This window comes from Anas acuta, chromosome 18 (genome assembly GCF_963932015.1).
Source record: "Anas acuta chromosome 18, bAnaAcu1.1, whole genome shotgun sequence".
Lineage (NCBI taxonomy): Eukaryota > Metazoa > Chordata > Aves > Anseriformes > Anatidae > Anas > Anas acuta.
The window spans coordinates 1,418,891-1,440,435 of NC_088996.1; the positions used below are offsets into that span (position 1 = coordinate 1,418,891).

The following is a 21,545-nucleotide window of genomic DNA, read 5'->3' on the forward strand; positions in this document are numbered from 1 at the left end:
TTAGCACATAAATAGGTCTTTCTACTGCTCAATGTATACAGACCACAGAGAAACAGCAAAAGTTAGTTTTTAAAGATTTACCTTAGCCTTTACTAACATTGGCCTGGAATCCTTCAAAAGGGACTCGGACTCATCATGAGTCACAGAGCACAGCTAATCCTTCCAAACCTGGGGAGCAATCAAAGCCTCACTCCTGCCTCTGCAAGACAATTTCCAAAGCAACTGTACGTCATGAAGCTCTGCACTTCATGGCCAGACCCCCCTGGCCTGTCCTTCACATGCTCTTTGCATGCTACACCATGCTTTGTGTAAACTGCTACTGCCCAGCAGTGCCACAGCCCCTGAGCTGTGCAGGGAGGTGAGGGCTGCAGGGTAATGGGTCCTTTGAGACAATCATCCCTCTGCCAAATGAATGGAGGAAGACAGTAAATCAGAGCACTGAGCTTCCTGCCATCCATGCTGGGGCTTGACAGCTGCTGAAGCTTGCATGGGAAGCAGAGACAGCAGAGGAAAATGCCCCTTAGCTATTTTTCACATAAAAGAGGTTTGACCACCTTAACCATTTAATGCTAGCTTTACTTCTCTATTCTCCGTATTACTAGTATCCAGCACAAACAAAAGGCAACATTATTGATTTATTTGTACCCCTCAGCATCCCACTTTCCTCCTGTCTCACAAACTGTGATGACCAGGGCTGTGCTGTGTCCCTGTCTCTCATTACCTGCAGCAGTCACAGCAGTGGGGAGAGCAAAGTACATTGGGGATTTTGGGCAAGCCCAACTCAAACATAACAAATAGGCACAGAAATCTTGTCAAATGGATGGAAATCCAACATCCACTGGGCTACAGTGAGGGATGGCAGTTGAGGGAATAGGTCATGAACCAAAGAATGCCCCACAAATCGACTGACTTGATGCTGAAAGGCACGAGAATTTATGGATACAACGACCCGCAAAGTTTACTTTTACTGAAGAATCATTTGAAAAATATGTTTAGAGATCCCACTGTTGGTTCCATAATAAAGCCAACTTACAAATAAAACTAAAATGAACCTTAAGAACAATACTGGTTCATTTGAAAAGAATGCAGACATGTAACACAGACCATCCTCCTCTCTTCAGAAAGGTGGCAGTGTTGCTTTGTAGTTACTGGACAAGTTGTTAAAGACAGATTTTTTTTTTTTTTTTTTTCCAAACGAACGGCAATGTACCATAATATACCAATGAAATCTAAGGAATGACTTAATCTAATGAAATGTAAGATCAGAGTGATATGGAAACCACACCAAAGCCCTGGACCCAAGTTTTGTGTAATTCAGCCAGACTAGGACACTCGTGTTTGCACACACACTCTTGAGTTTTCAACCAACTGCCAACTTTGTATTTGCTTAGAAAACAAAGTTTAAGTTGACCACCCAGCTATCTTAGAGATCTTGATAACACCACTCATGTCTACCATCAGTACCATAAATCTCTAATCTCATTATCTACCATGCACAAAGAGACAAAAACACACACGGTGCGGGTGACATGCCAGACCGGGTGCATGCTCCAACGTGACTACCCTGTCTGGTTCTACAGTGTCCCATACGGCACATGCAGCTGGTGTGTCTGAACATCCTCACAGATCACATTCACGGGGAGGACTTCACCCCTGGGAAGGTCAGAGAAAGCTCCTCCAGATCACTTTTTGACATTACTGTTATTATTACTGTCTCTTATGTTCATTTAAAAAAATACAAGTAAAGATACCCGCTCAGAAATATAGCATACTTACTATAAATATAGTCAGCAAATAAAGGCATGAATATCCAGAAGAGGGTCTGATTTAGAAGGGATTGTCCCATAGTTCACCTTCACTCACCTTCACTCACGCTGAATGTCCTCTCAGAAGCCCCTTACCGGTGCTTCCCCTAACTTATGAGACTGAGACATGTTTTACTTCCAAACCCTCCGAGAGTGGCAATCAATTGTGTGGCTCTGGTTTTATTTCTCTGATGATGTCACTTTAAATACTTTTCATGTTCCATTTGTTATTTTTACTTCTAAAAATGACGCATTTCTGCAAATTCATTTTTCTCCAGTTAGTCACAACTTAATGGAACAAAGTCAGCTGCCTGCATGTCAGAGTGAGTGCCGGACCTGTCCCCACTGCTGTTATCACAGACAGACCCACAAGAGCACCTGGAATATTCGGACAGCATTAGGTATGCTGTTTTTCACAGACGCCCTTCTGGATCTCTGCCCAAATCCTTTAATATAGGGCCAGGGCAGTGGACCCGGGAAGTGCAGTTTTGCCAAAATAAACCACAGATATAAATCAAAGACAATGAAAAAGCAGAAGAAAAAAAAAAAAAGCAACAGAGAGGAAGGAAGATGAATTTCTCCACTTGCGGAATAGCCTCTATAAGAGCAAAGCTGTGACAGCTCTACGACCCCCTGAATATTTTGCTCGCATGCTGCTTCCAAACATTTAATGCAAAACAGTCTGTGGCTGTGGCTTGCCGGAGAGAGAAGTTTTAAGACAAATCTGGAGGTTTCCCCTACCTGATCTGAACTTGCTCCGAATCAGCAAGGAGTGCTCAGACCCCAGGAGTGTCATGGTGACTCGGGACCGGATCCAGACGCCCCTCACTTAAACCATTAACTTCCTCCAAAGAGAAAAGCTGACCACGGCTAGTGCTCAGGATTCATCCAGGTCTCCTGGACTCTCTGGGTGCTTTTACAGCTGGCTGGCAAGAAGCAGCAAGTGGCTTTGAAAGATTTGGTCCCATCCAGCACTGACCCTTCACAGAAACCAACTGCTCCCCTTGTGCTGTGTTGAACTAATTAACTTTTCGCCGGCAGGAGCCTCCTCCCGCGCGGGGTTTACTACCAGCAGCTGGGTGTCCTGGCTGATGTCATCGTCTAGCGGGGAGCAGCGACTATCGGAAAGGGTCTTAGCAAAGACAGAAGTTTGATATCTGATACTAATTACTACCGGCCGGTACGCAGCCAATCAGGGCTCTCCCCGTCTGGGCCAACTTTTGGAGCTGCTTGGAAATATCAACAGAGCGAGGGCTTAACTCTTTGCAGCGTGGTGCGGGACGGCTGGCCATCTCACCACACACTACATGGCCCCGCTGTGGCGCAGGGGCCCAAGAGCTCCCCAGGGCAAAGGAAATGCTGCAACCAGGGCCCTGTGTTAGGCAAGGGGACAGCTGGCTTTAGGTCAGTTGGTGGTAGTGCCTTTTCCAGTGGAGACGAGGATGCAGCCACCCCATGATGGAGGCATGACTGTGCCCCTGCTGCCCCTCAGCCAGCTCATTCGGGTGCTGAAGCTGCACCCTGGACCTCAGTCAGTGCATGCTTTTTTCAGCATGTAGCTGCACCCATAGTGTTATCCTCTGGGGAGCTTCATGTACTATATGGCTCAGGTAGCACATGCTGCAGGTACTTAGAACAAGTCCTCTTGTTCTGCTATGCACAGACACTCAGAATAATGCCAAATAAAGGAAGCAGGGCTAAATCTTAATTAAAGTTTCTTGTGCTATAGATGAGCACAGCAACCCCAAGGATGCTGGGCACAGCCATAAGCTGCATATAACTGCAGTGGAAGATGTTTCTCCACCTACCAAACATTCTGGCATGTGAGAAAACCTTTCAGTCAACTTGCTAAGTAAAGAGATGCAGATCCTTTGAGGCTTCCCTTCCCCAAGCCTACATCTGGTTCATTTCAGGTAAATGGAAGAGAGGGAACTGGTGGCACTTTTCCCCTTTTAACGTAAGAGTTATAAGCCAAGGACACATGGGTCTCACCCAGGAAGCTGTCTAGATTCCTCCTACAGCATAAACAGTCAACTGGACCCTTCCCTTCCCTTCCCTTCCCTTCCCTTCCCTTCCCTTCCCTTCCCTTCCCTTCCCTTCCCTTCCCTTCCCTTCCCTTCCCTTCCCTTCCCTTCCCTTCCCTTCCCTTCCCTTCCCTTCCCTTCCCTTCCCTTCCCTTCCCTTCCCTTCCCTTCCCTTCCCTTCCCTTCCCTTCCCTTCCCTTCCCTTCCCTTCCCTTCCCTTCCCTTCCCTTCCCTTCCCTTCCCTTCCCTTCCCTTCCCTTCCCTTCCCTTCCCTTCCCTTCCCTTCCCTTCCCTTCCCTTCCCTTCCCTTCCCTTCCCTTCCCTTCCCTTCCCTTCCCTTCCCTTCCCTTCCCTTCCCTTCCCTTCCCTTCCCTTCCCTTCCCTTCCCTTCCCTTCCCTTCCCTTCCGTCCCCAGCACAAGAAGGATGTGAAGCTCTTGGAACAGGTCCAGAGGAGGGCCACTAAGATGATCAGAGGGCTGGAGCACCTCTCCTGTGCAGAAAGGTTGAGGGAACTGCGTTTGTTTACCTTGGAGAAGAGAAGGCTCTGAGGAAACCTCATTGTGGCCTACCAGTACTTGAAGGGAGCATACAAACAGGAGGGAGAACACCTGTTTACATGTGTTGATAGTGATAGGACAAGGGGGAATGGTTTTAAACTATGACACGGGAGGTTTAGGTTAGGAATTAGGGGAAAGTTTTTCACTCAGAGGGTGGTGAGGCACTGGAACAAGTTGCCCATGGAGGTTGTGGATGCCCCATCCCCGGAAGCATTCAAGGCCAGGCTGGATGTGGCTCTGTGCAGCCTGCTGTAGTGGTTGGCAACCCTGCCGGAGCAGGGGGGTTGAAACTAGATGATCTTTAAGGTCCTTTTCAACCCAGGCCATTCTATGATTCTATGATTCTAGATTCTATGATTCTACAATTCTGTGATTCTATGATTCTGTGATCTTCATTCCCTTTGAAGCCTGCAGGTCCTGCATGACTTCTTCACTCTGCATCAGCTGGGCCTGCAGGAGAAGGCTCCTCAATCCTTCTTGCAACTTTTGAGGGGTTTCATGTTTGTGTCCTTTTCTGCCTGCAAATAGTCATCTTCAGTCTTATAAGTTCAGTGGAAGAGGAGTAGAGTACAAGGGAGACAAAGCAAGGTGTGACCCTGCTCAGGGTAAACCTCCCCATGGCAGTAAAAGACCATCAGTGGGTATGGCTTAGGACCAGCAAGGGGAGTTGAGATGCCCGAAGTGCACCTTGTAGGCACAGTAGCTCCAGGCCTGCTATTGAATGCTTGGAAGAGGAGGCAGGGCAGGCCTAGTCTCTGGAGCAAGACACTATGCAAGGTGGGCTTTTCACTTTGCTTCACAACTGGAACCTTATTTCTGCTGAGGCTCATGCACAGAAGATTGTCAAGAGACCTGACATCAAGGATGTATACAAGCCCCAGAATCCCTTGAGTATCATAGTCTTCCCTCTTTCATGGAGATGCATTGCCCATTTAGGAATGGTAAATAAAGGATTTCTGTTTTCTTGCATGGACTTCTAAAATAATTAAAGAATGGGAAAGAATCAGTGGATAAAACAGAACCGATTACAAAAATTCAGGTTTTGGCTCTCAGAAAACTTTTCACATGGTCCCATGCATGAGTGTAGTGAAAACTCAGAATTGTTCCAAGGCAGAATGCAAGGTATTGTAAAGACTGAAAATGAGGATTACTCAAGAAAAGGAAGTAAAAAAGTTGGGCAATAATCAACAGGTAAAAAGGAAAAGCACTTTATTAATGGCTTACGAACAGAGGCTGCAAATGTGCAGCTAACAAAATAAACTGGTTAATCAAACGTCAGAAGGATCAATAGATTTGTATGACCTGGATGAAATGAGGATCGTGGCCAGACAATGGCAGATGAAAATAAATTATTTACTTTCATGTCAGAATGAAGTGTGACCCATCCAAAGTCCCCACGTACAGAAGCCTGAGAGATGGCATCATGTAAAAATCACAGGTTGCTAGATCTTGAGTCATTTTGAATGCGTACAGAGGCTGAATACACAAGATGGTATTAATACCATCTAGGATAAAGATTTTTACTTAGATGAGCAGAGAAAAGTGTGCTGTGATTTCGTGGGTGCATTGCAGTGGGTTGTTTGCTAGGGATGTGTTTCACCCAGCTGGCTTGACTTCATTTTAACAGGATGCCATAACTTTAACTTTCGCTTCCTACTCTTTTCTAAAGACTTTTTATTAACCTACAGATAACTTCTGAGTGGTTTCCAAGAGGACACATCAGATCACTGCTGCACATATGAGGTTGTACTGGCCACATATTGCAGGTCACATAGGTCATTCTCTGTTAGCTAAAAGAGTGAGTCTGGTTCTGTCAGAGCACATTTATACCTGATATTTAGATGTGCAAGCAATTACTCACAAGAAATGTGAAAGACTGTCCTGAAAGCCAGTGCCTATGCAAGATTGCTGTTATGGCTTTGATCCCTCTACCCTGGCATTACAAGCATGGGAGGGAGTGGATAAAACTACTGCATCTTTCTTTGTTTATTTTATTTTATTTTATTTTATTTTATTTTATTTTATTTTATTTTATTTTATTTTATTTTATTTTATTTTATTTTATTTTATTTTATTTTATTTTATTTTATTTTATTATTTAATTTCATTTCATTTTACTTTATTTCATTTCATTTCATTTTTATTTTATTCTTATTTTTTATGTCAGCTACAGCACGTTGGTGAATCATTGTCCTTTCCCTGAATGCCCTGATCCCAACATTCAGTGTGGATGCTCTGCTGAATGACACAAAAATGAAAGGGAAAAGAGCATGAAGACTGAAGTGTCTATCCGGATGCTTAAGCTGGTGCATATAAATTCATCTAAAAGTGCCATCTTCTAGCTAAACCAGAATTTTCTTAGGGAGGTCAAGGACGAAATCTGTGTCAGCACAGACAACATCTCCTGATGACCTTGGCATCTGGCACTTCTCTCCATAAAGTTCCCCATCCACGTGGGGCTGGAGCTGGGTGGTGGAGTTACTTCTGTGCTCCCCTGAGAAGGCCACTGAGGCTGTACTGGTCCCTTTAGCAGCCACTAGACATGGGGTTGACGTTTCAAGTCTGAAGTTACTCTAGTCCCTCTTTCCTCACCAGTCACTGCAGGCCTCAAGACCACGGGGATGCACAGAGTGGTCATTTCTCTTCCCTGCTGTATGCATTATTTGCATTTATTGTTGTTGCAATTTCATCTGATGTTTTCATCTTTCAGGCATGCAGCATGATGAGAAGCTTCTGCAAGTCTTTGGAGGAAGATTTACCTCTGACTGCTTTTGTCATTTTGAATCATCAGCCCTTTTCCCTAGTGCTTCTGTTGAGAAGCCCTTTTCCATCACATTCCTTTGGCACTCCATGAACCACCTCACTCAGGTGTGAAAAATGACCATTGACTCCTATCTTTAACAAGTTATTAATCCTTGGAGGGCTCTTCCACTTCCCACATACTATCTTGGAGCTAGAGAAGTCTGAGGAGAAATCTCATTGGTGGATTCATGACAAATTTCTTCTAAAAACCTTTCTGATGCTACTTCAACAGCTCCTTAAATACATTCCTAAGAAAGTCAGCCCCCAGCATACTACTGTCCCTGGAGATGATATCTCATGCCTACCATCCTTCTCCATTTCTTGCTCCTGCCGGTGCTTGCAATGGCTGTTCCTTTCTCCCTGGGATGTTTCAAACAGTATGCCAAGCGTTTATCCCAGATGAGGGCAAAGTTCTGCTCTTTCCAGTGAGGAAAGGAAGGTAGCGTAAGTTGCACAGGTACTTTGGGAGAAGCAAGCCACCTCTTGTGCTCCACTACACACCCTGTTTAAACACTTACAGCCACACATCTGGCATCCTCTCAGAGAATCAGCTAAAGCCCAGCATGCTATTTACCACTCAGTTTGGTGCAAAGATAAGGTTCTGATGAAATTAAGTAATAATGAAGTAAGGCAGGTAACCAGAGAGTTACACAATGCCTTAGCCTGGTTGGACTGGGAGAAACCTCTCCCACTGCTTTGTGAACACCGCACGTGTTGCACCCACAGAACAGCCTCCATGGGAAGCTGTGCTGCAGGTCAGGCACGGGCCTTGCTAACTGCTGCTTCTCCCTGGTAGGGCAGGCATAGGGAGAGGATCAAGCACATATCAGTGCTGCTGGGGAGGCCAAGGTTATCAGCTGAATTCAGCCTTCTGAGATGGTGAAGATTCATCATTCCCATGATGCTGATTCCAGGATCTGCTCTTACAAATCCTTTGTCTCCTCTCCAGTACTGAACAGCCACAAAACATGCCCTATAAAATCATGTCACTGAGAAAAGCTGAGAGTTCAGAAGAGGTGAAAGACATTTTCCTCTCCTCTTCTCCCAGCCTTCCTCCCCCTTTCCCTCTCCCTCTCCTCCCTGGGTGAACAGATCAGTAACACTAGTGTCTAGACCTTGCAAGCTCTCTGGTCACTGTCCTCATTTCTTAAGAGATGACACAACTTCTAAGAGAGGACTCATTTCCACTAATGACTCAACTGCTGAATTCACAGTACAAAGCTGGTGTCCCCCTGTGCTGGTCAATATGTGAGTCAGCCCAGTCCACAAGTACTCTTGATGGCCTCAGGAAACAGAGGTAAGCTGTCCCTAGTAAATCTCAGACTGGAGGCAAGGAGGACAGGCAGAGGCTGAGATCAAACCAAAGATACTGAGTCATTTGCCTGGAGTCGTTTTCCTAGAGCTTATGTGCCTTTGATAGCACAGAATATACAAGATGAGTATAACCCTTATAACCCTCCACAAGGCCTTCAAGCATTTCCAGAGCTCACACTGCCCAAGCCCCTGCGTGTCTTAGACCTGTCTCCACCAGGCACTATGCTGCACCACAGGCACTGTGCAGCTCTGAAACAAGCAGGCAACACCACTGGTTACCACCTTTCTTTGGAAAGTGAAACAAGTGTGTAGCTACCAAATGGGCTATAGGAACCTTTGCTGTAAACTGGGTTTTACTGAAGTGAGTGAAGGAGTGAGTCTTAAATACCAGAATAAATTACTCATGGTAGGGAATTCCTTTGAACTGAGAAATCACACCCCAGAGCCACAAGGATATCAGTTCTGTGTTGCTCACCAGATACCAGGAAGCAGCCCCTTCTAATCTTCCAGCACACCCTATTGTTTATGGTACTAATTTATTCTAAAGCAGATTGTTTGTTTCTATGTAGATTTGCATCTGTGGGAAAAAAAAGCCAAATGAGTTGATGTTTCTTTGAGATCCCTCTAGGGACTTGGAGGACTCAGTGTGTGACACAGTGACTGTGCCACAAACAGCCAAAGTCCAGCAGGTCTCAGGGCTGCAGAGGAGCAGTCCTAGGGAGGGCCATCTTCTGGACCCCAGCCTGGTCTGCACTGCCAGGTGAGACTGGGGTATGTCTCCTGCCAGCACCTGTTTTGCCTGGCACACTGCTCTGGCATTTGCTTTCTCTTTGCAAAGGAGAGTCAGCCCTGCACCACCGAAGACCTGCCATTTTTCCCATGTACCCCAGCTACTGTTGGTGCTGATACCAGCACAGATTATATGTGGTGAAGGTGTTCTCAGCAAACCCCTGAATTTAGGAAGCCAAATTCACCACAAGGCTTAGGGTAGGATATAATGCCAAGTAAAGGGTCTTGCAAACAGTTTGCAAGTATCTGTGCAAGCAGTTTTCCCCCAAACCTGGTGCTGTGCCAGTCATGTCTGCTCAGATCATTCTCTCTAAGAATGTGCAGTTTCCTTTGACTTCTCTCTTGTGCCTTGCAGCTCTGTGTAGAGAAGAGCCTGTCTGCAATAGCCTTGTTTCTTGGCTCTCCACAGTGTGCTCTGAGAAGACAAATCTGGTGGGATGAAGTCATGACCCTGACTGTCCCCATCCCATGTGCAGGCTAGTGATAATTTGCTGCATGTTTGTGAGGCTGTGCTGGCAAACGCCCCATGGGAAGATACAGCTGTACTGGCACAGAGCTCTGTGCTAATATCCCTAGGCTGGTATAACTGTCTCCTGGAGGAGGATGGCTGGAGAGAGAAATAAATATGTTGCTAATGAGGAGTGTGCTTTTCCATTCATTTTCGATACAGCTGTGACAAAATAGAGTGTTTCATTACAGTGAAACCCCTAGTCAAGACTAATAAGGAACTCTAAGCATCCTTTAAAGATATTGACTGCAAAGAAGTCATCACCTTGATAGTGGAAGAAGTGACCTTTTTTTGAAGGAAACTTTAACAATGGGCCAGGTGAACTGCCTATTAATGGGTCCCAATGATGGAGACACTGACCTCCGCAGCCACCTGAAGTTGGGCCAGATAGGAGTCTCCTCCTCTGACACTGCACCAGCAGAGCCCCTGCTGTACTCTTGGGCATGACCTTCAGGAACCTGTGAAGAGCTGAGAGTCTCACACGTGCCTAAGACTCAGTCCAGGGGTGAAATGCGAATAAATAAATAAATAAATAAGTAAATAAATAAATTCCTCTGGGTCTCATATGGCAACTGTGATATTCCTGTCCATGACATGGAACAGATAGAGATTTTCTAGCTGAAGCTAGCAAAGTGGCAGCATCCATGTCGCTGTGAAGTAAAATCATAGCTAGGTCTTAGCTGAGTGCTTAGCCCAAAGCATGGGATTTCTTTAGATGGGAAGCTGTGAGCACAGACTGTCCTGCACAGCTCAGTCCTTTTGCTTGTTTAGGGCCCTGGTAAGTGCCATCAGAGCAGCATTTGCTTGCCCTAAATTTGCCATTGCCTGACAGGCATCGTAGCTGGTCTGTCTCCTCTATAGCTCCTCACAGGATTTGAGGGCAGGAATTTATGTTGGAGATGTCATGAGGTCTTTCCAGTTATGACAGCAGATAGGACTTGCGTGAATTTGAGCTGTGAAGTATTTATCACAATGCTGCAAGCATCCAAGCAAGGTCCCTTAATTTATGAAGGTCCAGTAGATGTTATGTAATTGACAACACGAATGCAGAAATACTTCTGCACTTTACTGAAGCTACTATTAGGCTGCCTGATGTTTTCATCATAATATTTACTTCTTTGTAAATATGCTAAATTTCTCCAATCCCAATTCAAAACAGAGAGATCAGAGAATGAAAATAGGGAGATGACATAGCTGTTTAAAGATTATGTAAAATGTTTTCTACCAGCGTAAATATTTGATTGTAAAACTGCCTGTTGTGATTACAGAGCAGGGATGTGCAGTGAGCACAGGGATCCGCCTTGGCAGAGGCTGCCCCACGTCCCTGCCCTCCCCTTCCCACACAGCCTGGGCTGCAGAACAGTGGAAGCACTGGCGGTCATCCCCATCCTGCTCGCTCTGGCCAGCCTGGGTGGGGCAGGGGGGAGCTCAATCCTGACACAGTGACCAGTCCTTCTGCGTGCTGGCACAGACGTGTCCATGAGTCTTGGGGTGCAGGTGGACCAGAACAGGTGAAGAAGGGGTTAAAGGCTCAAAGCCTCAGCCTGGTTTGAGCATGGGGTGGTCAACAGGAGAGGTGACACTCTGATGGGGACACTCTGATGGGGACGCTGCCCTGAGTCAGGTCAAACTGGCTACACTGGCAGCAGTCTGAGGCACTGGGGACCCCTCTGCCCTGCAGTGCAGGGGAAGGGGCAGGCTGGCCATGCCCTGCAGTCCAGGCAGTAGTGCTCCAGTCTGGAGGGTGAAGGATGCCAAGCACTGACGGGTGACCTGGGGTTGCACCAAGGTCAGGGCGCTGCTCCAGTGGGTGCTGAGCTCACTTTGCACTGGTACCTGGGAAAAGCCAGGGTGCCGCACCCCAGGAAGCAGGGGCTCCTTCCCTCCATCCAGTTGGTGTCTGGTGCCTGGTGCATATCTGTCCTGAGGGGTGCCTGCCTCTGGCCTGCCTCCTGTGTCCTCCATCTTCTCTTCCACCTCCTCCATCCTCAGACCCTGACTGCATGTTCCTGAAGGGACATCATATGGGAAACGAGACACTTGGTGCCTGCAGCAACTGCTGGTCTCTCCTGCCTCTAATGCCAAACTTGCACTCCACCTGGACAGCTTGGGCAGGAGCATCACTGCTCAGGAGCCTCTGGCTCTACCAAAGCACAAGGAGAAGGAAGATGCTGGGGCTGGAGTGACATTTTTGCATCCCAGCAGGCCAGTCCTGTGCAAGCAGCCATAGGACTAATCTCCAGAGCAATAAGGAGCAAAGGAGCCCCCAGCCTGGGTGGCACCAACAGGCCTCTGTCTGCTTCCTGCACGTTCAGTACAGGTAGGAAGGGGTTTTGTGCCTGGCCTGGCTGCTCCAAGCAATGGTGGCTTGGTGGCTAGGTGGAAACAGAGGGGGTAAAGCAATGGAAAAGCCACTATCACCTCCAGTGCCTCAGATTACTCCACTTGCTGACCTCCACTTGCTTAGCAGCTACAGAGTGATGCTGGGCAACATGCATATGTCTGCAGGGGCTGCACAAGCCCCAGTAGTCCATGGGAACAGCTCTGTAACCAGGTGTAGCAGAAACCATCAGTATTAAACCCAGGTATGTGGTGTCTGAACATTCTGCAGAGACTCTGTTGGCCCCTGCTGGCAGAATGACCTGGTGCTGTTACCTCCACAGTGGGACTTCGGGCAAGTCATGTCTCCTTTCGGTTTCCTTATCTGTAAACAGTGGATAATGAGGATAACCCTTTTGAAAAGCTCTTGGAAGTCTCCCACCAAGCAGGGCCAGATAAGAACTGTATTGTTGTAAGTCCTGTAGCAACTCTGAAGTTTTGCTACAAAGCAGCCTATCCAGCCCTACCTCTCCTCCAGAGACACAGGGGAGCAGTGGTGAATTGAACATTTCCATCCAGATTCCTTCCTTCTGCCCACTAAACTCTCTAGACACAGCCACTTGTTTTGTGGTCCAGCCCTAAATAAAGCGTGTGCTTTTGGGGAGGGGTTGTGACAGGCACTAGCAAGCGGTATGAAATGAAACTGGGCCTGGGGTAGTGGTGAGCAGAGCTAAAGCCCCAGATATACATCGGATGGGTTGGGAGCATTATGTATTTCTGGAATGCCTTCTGGTCTTTATTAAAATGAAACCACAGCCAGCCCAAGAGAGCTCATCGCCCAGGCACAGGGCCAAGTATAAGTTACTTCTACAAATATTTATTTAACCATATCAATGACAAACTCTTTTGTATAAATGTTTTTATTTAATCATAATTTACCAATTATTTTAAATCAATTGTTTGCCTGGTTTCTAAACACTAATCAAGAGGCTTGCATTAGCATTACTCAGGCGGATTAGATGCATTATTTCTCTGAAGCTTGTGCCATTGCTTGCCTGCCTTGGCCATGGAAGAGGGTGCAGATGGATCCCAAATTTCCCATCAGTTGTCAGATTCCTGGAGGACCATGCCTGTAGCACTGCCAGCTGTCCCCACCCAGGTGACCTCTGGTCCCAGATGGTTCTTCAGGCTTAGGGACTCATGGACACTGACCCCACCTGAGCCTCTCATGACAGGACCTTCCTTGTGTCTCCCTGAGCTCATGGTCCTTGCTCTAGTGGAGCTGCCAGCCCTTACACAGATGCTGCAAATCCCCTGTCCTGCCACTGCTTACCCTTCACACCTAAGCCTGGACCTTTCAGCAGTGTAGGAGAAATTCCTCAGTGTCCCTTCAGCCCACGGTCTCTGGCAGGGATACATGAGGGTGGATGTGGCTGTTTAGGGCAGAAAGAGCTGTTCAAGAGTGTCTGCATTTGTCTCTGGGGCCCAGTCCTACTCCCAGCCCTCTGGGCTCCCTTACCATCTCAAGAACATCGTGGAAGGCCTCTGTCTTTCTTTACCCCAGCTCCCTCACACACAAGCCTTCCCCAGCCCAATCTTCCCCTCTCTGCTCAGACAATGTTTGAAAACAGAGAAGCTGTGACTTTGTAGGGCCCTGCCTCCTCTGGAGCACTGTGAGACATGGTGAGGGCATGATCTGCACCCAGCAGAGCCTCTGGAGAGCTGGGCGCTGCCAGGCTCCCCAGGCAGCACCATGTCCCTTACCCACAGGGTGCAGCTAGACCTGTGCTGCTGAGCAGACACTAGGCAAGAGCAGGATACTGCTTATTGTGAGCTGCTCGTGTTGTTTATTTACAGGATTTCAGGCTGCTACTGTCTTGCACCTTGGCTCCCAGCTCCACAGTGCCTGCTGCAAGCACTGGGGCCACAGGGAGCTCTGTGCTCTCGCCGGCGTCTGCTCATCATCTGCTGCGGGGACTGGGCTGGTCACAGCCTGAGCTGTGAGCTTCCCAAGGACTGCCCTTCCCTGCAGCCCCCACCGGGAGGGAAAACCCTGATGGCCCTTCCCTGGGGTCTCTGTGACCTTTTCCTCAGATGCTTACCATTAAATCAGAAACAGGAGCTGTGTTGCCATAAACCTGGGGGAGCCACAGGTTAATCCTGCATACAGCAGCCTCCCCACATTTCCCACTTCAATCAGTTTAGGCTACAAAATCAAGAGAGAAAGCAGAGACTTTGAAATTCCCCCAGCTTGGGAGCAGTGGGGTGGGAGGTAGGGGGGTGGAACACAGAGGTGTCAGGGTTTACAGATCACAGGGGTTTGAAGATGAGCAATCTGAGCAAATGCTTTTTTTTCTTTTTTAAATTCTGAAGCAGAGATGTGAGATTTCCAGCAAATTTCTTCCAAGATAAAACCCAAATAAACAAAAAGACAAACTGGGGCAAGTTTGAAGTAACCCTGAGATTTACTTACTACTTTAAAGATTATGAAAATAAAAAGCAATGCTAAAAGCAATGCTAGGTACACCCGTTGAAACATTTAAGTGTTTTTTTTTTTTTTTTCTTTTTTTTTTTTTTTCCTGAATGATGAGAAATAGATCCACTGCTAAAGACAGAGCAGCATTGCACTTTAAAACACTTAGCTGTATGGCCTCACAGTCATACCTCTACAGTAAGAAAGCACTCAGATTATGGTAAGAGGGAGCTTCCTACTGTTGATGTGTAAACAAAAGGGAAGTTATTTGGACAGGGCTCTGAAATAATGTGTAAACATAGACCTAATGCTATAATGCAGATGCAGAGGAAACTCTTGGAAATAAAATATTTTTTCACATGACTCTTAAAACATTTTCCTGTCCATTTTGAGGGAAAATAAACCAAAAGGAAGTCTCTGCCTTTGTTTTTTTTTTTTTTTTTTTTTTTTTTTTTTAATACTCTATTTTATTCAAATCTGTTTTTAGAAATAAACCTTTCAATTTTTTCTTTCAGTGTTCTGAAGGAAGTTTTGAAGCCTCACATCTCTGGATGAGAAGGAAGAGGCTCTATGAAAAGTCCACACCTGATCAGTCCTGACTGTGAGAAAACTTTTGTCATTGGTTGGTGGGAGGTGGCTGCACAGGGACAAGGAAGGTCTCTGGGCATCACCATATGCAGGAGCTGTTTTTATTCTCCTGTTCTGCTCCAAGCATCAGGTCTGATATTTTGTGAGATCCATACACATCCTTCCCAAATTGGCTGTCCACAAATTAGATTTTGTGTTCAGCCTTTAGGTGTCTCGTACAGGCAAAGGACAAAAGGTGCTGGCAGAAGGCCATCTGCTCACTTTATCTTGCACCTTGAACTCAGACTGGGAAGAACTGGTCTTTGCAGGAACACGCTCTTTCCGTCAAGCCAAGAGGAAGCCTGGGTGACAACTAAGACTAGATTCTAACTTTCAGATAACAGATGTGAGAGAAGAATCCCACTAGAAGTGACTGAGACCAGGGGACAGAGAGAAAGGCTGATCACCATACTGTGTGGAAATATGGGTGTAGAGAGACTAGACTTGTGAGGACCAAAAAGACTCCTGGTGAAATGAGGGCAAAGCAGCGATATGGCTTGAAAAGAGCAGATATGAACTCATGGAAACTGAATTCAAGTAGTACTGTGTAGCACTATTAGAATGGATGTAAAATGGGCCAGGAAAACCTCATGGTACAAACTAACTTAACAAGCAACTGGGGTGAGCACCGGCTCATGTCCTGCCCTGCCCTCTCCTCACATTTGCTTCACTCCTCTTCTAAAATCTTCTCTAACTGGTGAGCCAAATCAATGTATATATAGTAAAAGAGCTGTGGTGCTTATGAAAAAGCATAAAATCTGTCTTAATGGGACCTTCAGATGTGGAGCTATTGCCATCTTGTGCTCCGTTAGCTGGGACAACCTGGCAAACATCATCTCATTATGGCCATATGAGGGATGGATTCCTAGTTTTGCATGAGCTGATCTTATCACTGGCCGAGGGAAGAACCGAATGTTTACCACCCAGTTGCAACGTAAACTGCCTAAAATGTCGGCTCCTAATGGCATGATCCCTTTTGTGAGCCTGACACAGTGAGGATAAAATTAACAGCCTTTATGTGGCAGTGGGATGGCTTAAGTGGATGTGAGCTTGGTGAAAAGATAACAGGTCACAGAACAGATAACAAACCGAAGTGACTTCCACCCAAGTGGCTAACTGTGTCTCTTGTCCTGTGCGCTCTTGTGGGCCCAGCACATATCCAGCAGTCCGGTATGTACACCAAATGTCAGTGGGACGGTGAGGCTCTGCTGAAGTGTGCGTTGACTTTAGCCATGAGAAAATTCACCTGGAGTGTCTTGTACCATGTAAGGTGCTGTCAGTCTGTCTGATAAGTCCAGGTATACTTGAAAAAGATCTCAAAGTGATTGCTTGGGATCTTTGCATGAGGTAATACTAATAATATCTGTTGAGGCTGCTCATATCCAAGGTATAACAAACCTTTGTGCAATGCAACCAGGTAGGGTCAGAGGGCTCCTACAGGGAAGTGTCACACATTGCAAGACATAACATTTTCTCTTGACCAAGTTCAGAAGTGAAATGATGTGAAGACCAACAAGGAGAGTGTGGTTCTTGGTGCACAGCAATGTCTGCCTCTTTTTAGTGCTGGTGGCAGCAGAACCAAATTGGCCAAAGAGTTTGAAGCCACATTTAGAAAATGAAACTGTCTGACAAGGATCTACTGGGAAGACAAATTCAGCTGAATGATGTCTCCTCCATGAAATATCATGTACTTGGTCAGGAAGAACAACAGAAAAGCAGATGTGCATTAGGACATTTATTATGACTTATTTTGACTGAAAAGTAGGCTTCATGGTCATGCAGCCTGAGACCTCTGATGCAAAACTGGTCATCCAGGCACATCTGGAAATGTTAAACATACGGGGGAGCAATGAAGGATTCCTGGGTACTGTATTCATTGTAGGCTATTTACGTAATTTACTTTTCTTATCTTCTCTAACTATATATAGTTTTGTTTGTATGTTTAAGACCTAGACATATCCCACTATGCTTCAATAAATCTTCAATATATCTTTGTTGACAAAAAGAAATATTGTCTGCTGTTAATGAAAAGAAGGTAGTGGGCATATTGAGTTACTTACATAGTTAGTATTTTAGAAAGTGCTATTTGGGCTCATGTTTACTCAAATACATTAATTATTAAATTTAATTTCTTATAAGAAAGAAAGAAAGAAAGAAAGAAAGGAAGGAAGGAAGGAAGGAAGGAAGGAAGGAAGGAAGGAAGGAAGGAAGGAAGGAAGGAAGGAAGGAAGGAAGAAATGTAAGAATTAGATGTTTTATTTTGAAGGGCATCCATGTTATGAAAACTAGGAATAAAACAGACAAAATAGATCTCTCTTCCAAAACATCTAATATTGTCACTAACACTCACCACCACACAAATCAATACAAATGTAACATGACTCAAATGCCTGCCATTATCAGTATTGCATGTCCTGGTGACAGCCTCATCTGAAGAATATGTAATGGGACATACCCCAAACCTCTGGCTAACTTTGCTTTTGCACTGCTCTCTAATAAACAGTTTCCAAAGAGGATCAGTCTCCAAGTCCTGAGTACTGAGTTTCTCTGGAAACAACATTTTATATTTGCTTCTGAGAAAGTGCATGCCAGGAACTTGCTTCTAGAGGAACAGAAAATGATGGGGGACAGGAACTAAGTTACTTGGTTCTCAGGCTGCTTATGTGGTTCCAACTGAGCTTCAGGGGTTATTGCCCAAACAAGCAACCTGCCACCAAGCTGAGGATCAGCAGCCCCAGAGTCAACAACTGCTAATTTGCAGAAAACATTGAGAGTGATTTAAACACCTCCTACCTAGCTTCTTTTAATAAAACCATCTCTGAACACATCCAGTTCCTTCAGACAAAAGGTACTGCGGGAGTTTCACAGAGACCCTGGGTTTGTGCAATGATGCTCCCTGTCTTCCCTGAGTGGGGCAGCAGGGGTACCTCCCCATGGAAGGGGAAGGAGGGGACATCCTGAACCTGGCAGAGAACCAGCAGCAGGGGAAGCCAAGGTGTGCTCAGCCCTGTTCCTGGCTAGCATAGGCTTTGCTCATTCAGTATGCCTTCAACATTCTGAAAATGAAAGGAGGCAGGTTAGTTGGATTTCCTTTACTCCAAGACTTAATTTTAAATGTCAGTTTGATAACTAAATGAGAAACAAATGTGGTACATTAAAGCAAGGCAGCCCAGCCCAGCAGCGGGAACAGGACCGGTGCAGGAACATTTTTCTAAAGATCCCTTCTGGAATGTTATTTTGAACTCTTCAAAACGGCAAAGGTTTTTAGACATTGTATGTTTTGTTAAGTGTCCCTTGGGAGAACTGGGTTTAAAATTAGTCAAACTCTTTCACTTTTTTAAACCCTTCCCTAAAATAGTTGATATAAAATTTGGTGGGAATTCTGCTGAGAGCTTAAATTGGCTGAAAAAGACCATCTAATGGAAATGACATTTGGGGAAAAAATGTGAAAAACCTGGTTTTCTTTCTGGCTTCCAATGACATAATAGGGACAAGGCAGGACTGCCTGCTCCTCTGAGCATGGCCCTGACCCCATGGCCCTGGTCACCAGTTTCCCTCGTACAGGAGAAAAAGGGAAGCAGCTGGGAGAGAGCTAAAAGAGGGAGATGACTACTCTGGTACTGCACTGCCTGTCCTCAGTCATATTCCTCTGTGGGCTGACATTCATCACCCTTGGAGTGTACAACCTGGTGAGGAGGCCAGCACATGTCCGAACCTCAGCCCAGAGGTGTGGTAGGGCTGTTGCTCTGCAGATGTGACAGCTGGTTGGCTTCATATTTGGGAAATGAGCAGCAGAGAGGTGGTTTTGGCCTGAAATGAAGTATAGAAGACTTTTCCTTGTCTCATCAAGAGCGATACTGTGTGAAGGTCTCCACCCCATGTGGACATTGTTGAGGGAGGTTGGACAAGGGCACCTGGCTCATCTTCCAGGTGGTTACATCACCCAACTTCTCTGGGACAGCTCACAGTCACAGTCCCAAGGGACCAATGTCTGGGTGAGACTGTTACCCTGCCCTGCCCTGAGGGAGACACCTTCTCTGACTTCTCTCTTCACCAAGGTAGTTAGATGTGCTGATTTTTATTGGCAATATGGGTGTCTGCTCTGTGCCACAGTGTGTGCATGGGAGGACCTGGTGTACACCAGTGTGCGGGGCTGGTCCTGTTGTGCTCTGTGGGGTGGGAGGAAGGTTTGTGCTGGCAGGACATACTACTCTTCATCAGCTTTTCCCAGCTCATCAGTGAGCTATGGTGGTTCAAAACCTGTCCCAGAAATAAGTCTGAGATCTTCCCCAACCCAGTAGCTTATTTACTCAAGCCATTTTGTCACTTGCAGAGATAAAGCCACTTTCCCACACCTCAGGTTCCTCTCAGCACAGCTGGGAGATAAGGGGTAAGGGATGTTGGCTCCTACTTGCCGTGAACCTCAGAGGATTTCAAGAAGAGACCTCTTTGGGAAGCCACCTCTGCTATCATTTTGACAGGTGTCAGCAGCGCTTTTAGCAGCCAGCCACAGACAGAGATTAACCAAATGTGTCTCTTGCACAAAGTGCTCAGGCTCTTTAGGCATTGTTTTAAAACACAGAATGGGAATGGATTTTGGCTGAGATAGGGGCCTTTATTCAGGAATGGTCTGACCTAAGGACCCCACTATCTCCAGGCTCAGTATCTATCACAGATGGGGCCTATTTGAGAGGGGCCTCACTGTTCACTGATAAAAGGGAGGAGGATCTGTCCTCCCACCACAGACCCCAGTTTAATGCCTGGTGTGCAGGGGCTAACACTGTCCTCTGCATTCTGCTCTCTGATCCCTGATGTGTGCCTAAGAGACAGATGCATCAGAACAGCAGCTTGGGGAAAGTGGCAATTCCTTTGGATAAGTAAAGCACCATAATGTGGGTGAACTGGTGCACTTGTGTTACTGAAAAGACTCCTGACTTGGAACTGTATGTCTATGGAAGTTACATTGCCCAGGGAAAGACCCACTTCCCCTATACAAACATAGCCATGAAAGTTAGCCCTGCCCTGAAGCCTCCTACATGCTCCTATATAACACATGCAAAATGTAGGAGCAGCAGAATTAAAGGATGTGGCCAAAGTGAGGAGATGAGTCAGTGTGTGGAGAATAGGTTCTCCCAATGCTGTGGCAAGCTCCTGTGGAAAAAGCAAGGGCTACTTAAGGGGAGAACAGGAAGAACACAACATGCTGATTTCAGATGGCATAGGGCCACCAGTTTCTGGGGATGGTGGGTGCAAGTCAAGAAGCTGAAGAAACAGGGTTAGGAGACAGAGCACTGGTTGGCACCAATGATCAGAGAACCTGCCTTTGCTACCCAACAGCTCAGGGAAGTCCCTCTCCAGAAGCCACTTCTTGGCCCACTTCCCCTCTTGAATGGGGTTTACTTAGATGTTAAATTCCTCTGGATAGGGGGTGTCCCTTTTCATGGGTCTGTACAGCTCATATCCAAATGCCTGTTACCTCATTGCTGATGGCATTTCTTTTTCTCTGGAATTTGTGCACTGTTGCCCAGCCAGTCAGATTGCCTGAAGCACCCTGCAGCTTTCCACGGTTTTTTGTTTACCAGCCGTACCCAACCTGTAGGTCATGATACACAGCTGGGCACAGCAGAGGTACATATTCTGGGCAGGACATATGTATTTATGCTATGCATCTATTGTGGAGCCCATTCTGGTAGCAATGAAAAACGGCATTCCTCATGGTACCCACATTTTCATGCCAAGTTAAACTTTCCTGTCCTTTTCAGAGCTATTTATAGATGGGAATCTTGACAAGAATGAGTTTCTGTTTTGGAAGGAATAGTTTTACTTATTACCAGCTCTGATTTGTGTGTGTATATGTGCTCAGAGGTGCAAGCAAGTGACAAAAAGCCACCTAAAAAAATGTGATAAGTGAATCCCTGGGGGCAGGGATCAAGAAAACTGAAACAGTTTCTTAAATTGAATGGTAAAAGTTTGACACAATAAGACAAGGTTTTCCTATTGTGGATGGTGTGTGGGGCCAAGGAAAAGGGCATGGTGCTACCAATAGAACTGGCAGGGTTTCTTTGCTGTGTTGCACTGGTGTGCACTGCAAGCACAAGTGAAACCTTGCTTGCACTCTGCAGGCTGCTCATACCTCATTGGAGTAGTATGTGCTCAATCCTCTCTATCCCAGTGTTTTCCAGAAAGGAATTGTTTTTTTTCCAGAGGAAAATTATTGGCTAAGATTATATAAAGTTGCCCTCAATTAGACCAATGTCTCTGAAAAGCAAACACATCTGAGCTCCCAGGGGAGGGCAGTCCGGCTGGGGAGACAAGCCATTCCAAC

At 46.2% G+C, this 21,545-nt stretch overlaps 1 protein-coding gene across 15 annotated transcripts in view; it reads right to left on the bottom strand.

Moving 5' to 3' along the window:
• Positions 1–21,545, bottom strand: part of MYOCD (myocardin) — a 252,907-nt gene that overhangs the window by 41,940 nt on the left and 189,422 nt on the right. For 2 of the 15 annotated variants that reach the window (XM_068655297.1, XM_068655303.1), the window contains exon 1: positions 2,547–2,987. The exons of 8 other annotated variants lie outside the window; for them this stretch is intronic. In XM_068655297.1, coding sequence (XP_068511398.1) covers positions 2,547–2,601 — 55 coding nt within the window. In that variant the 5' untranslated portion in view covers positions 2,602–2,987. Of the gene's footprint in view, positions 1–1,776; positions 2,053–2,546; positions 2,988–21,545 lie in introns of those variants that run through there. 5 more of the 15 variants (XM_068655299.1, XM_068655302.1, XM_068655294.1 and 2 more) reach the window with 4 other exon arrangements.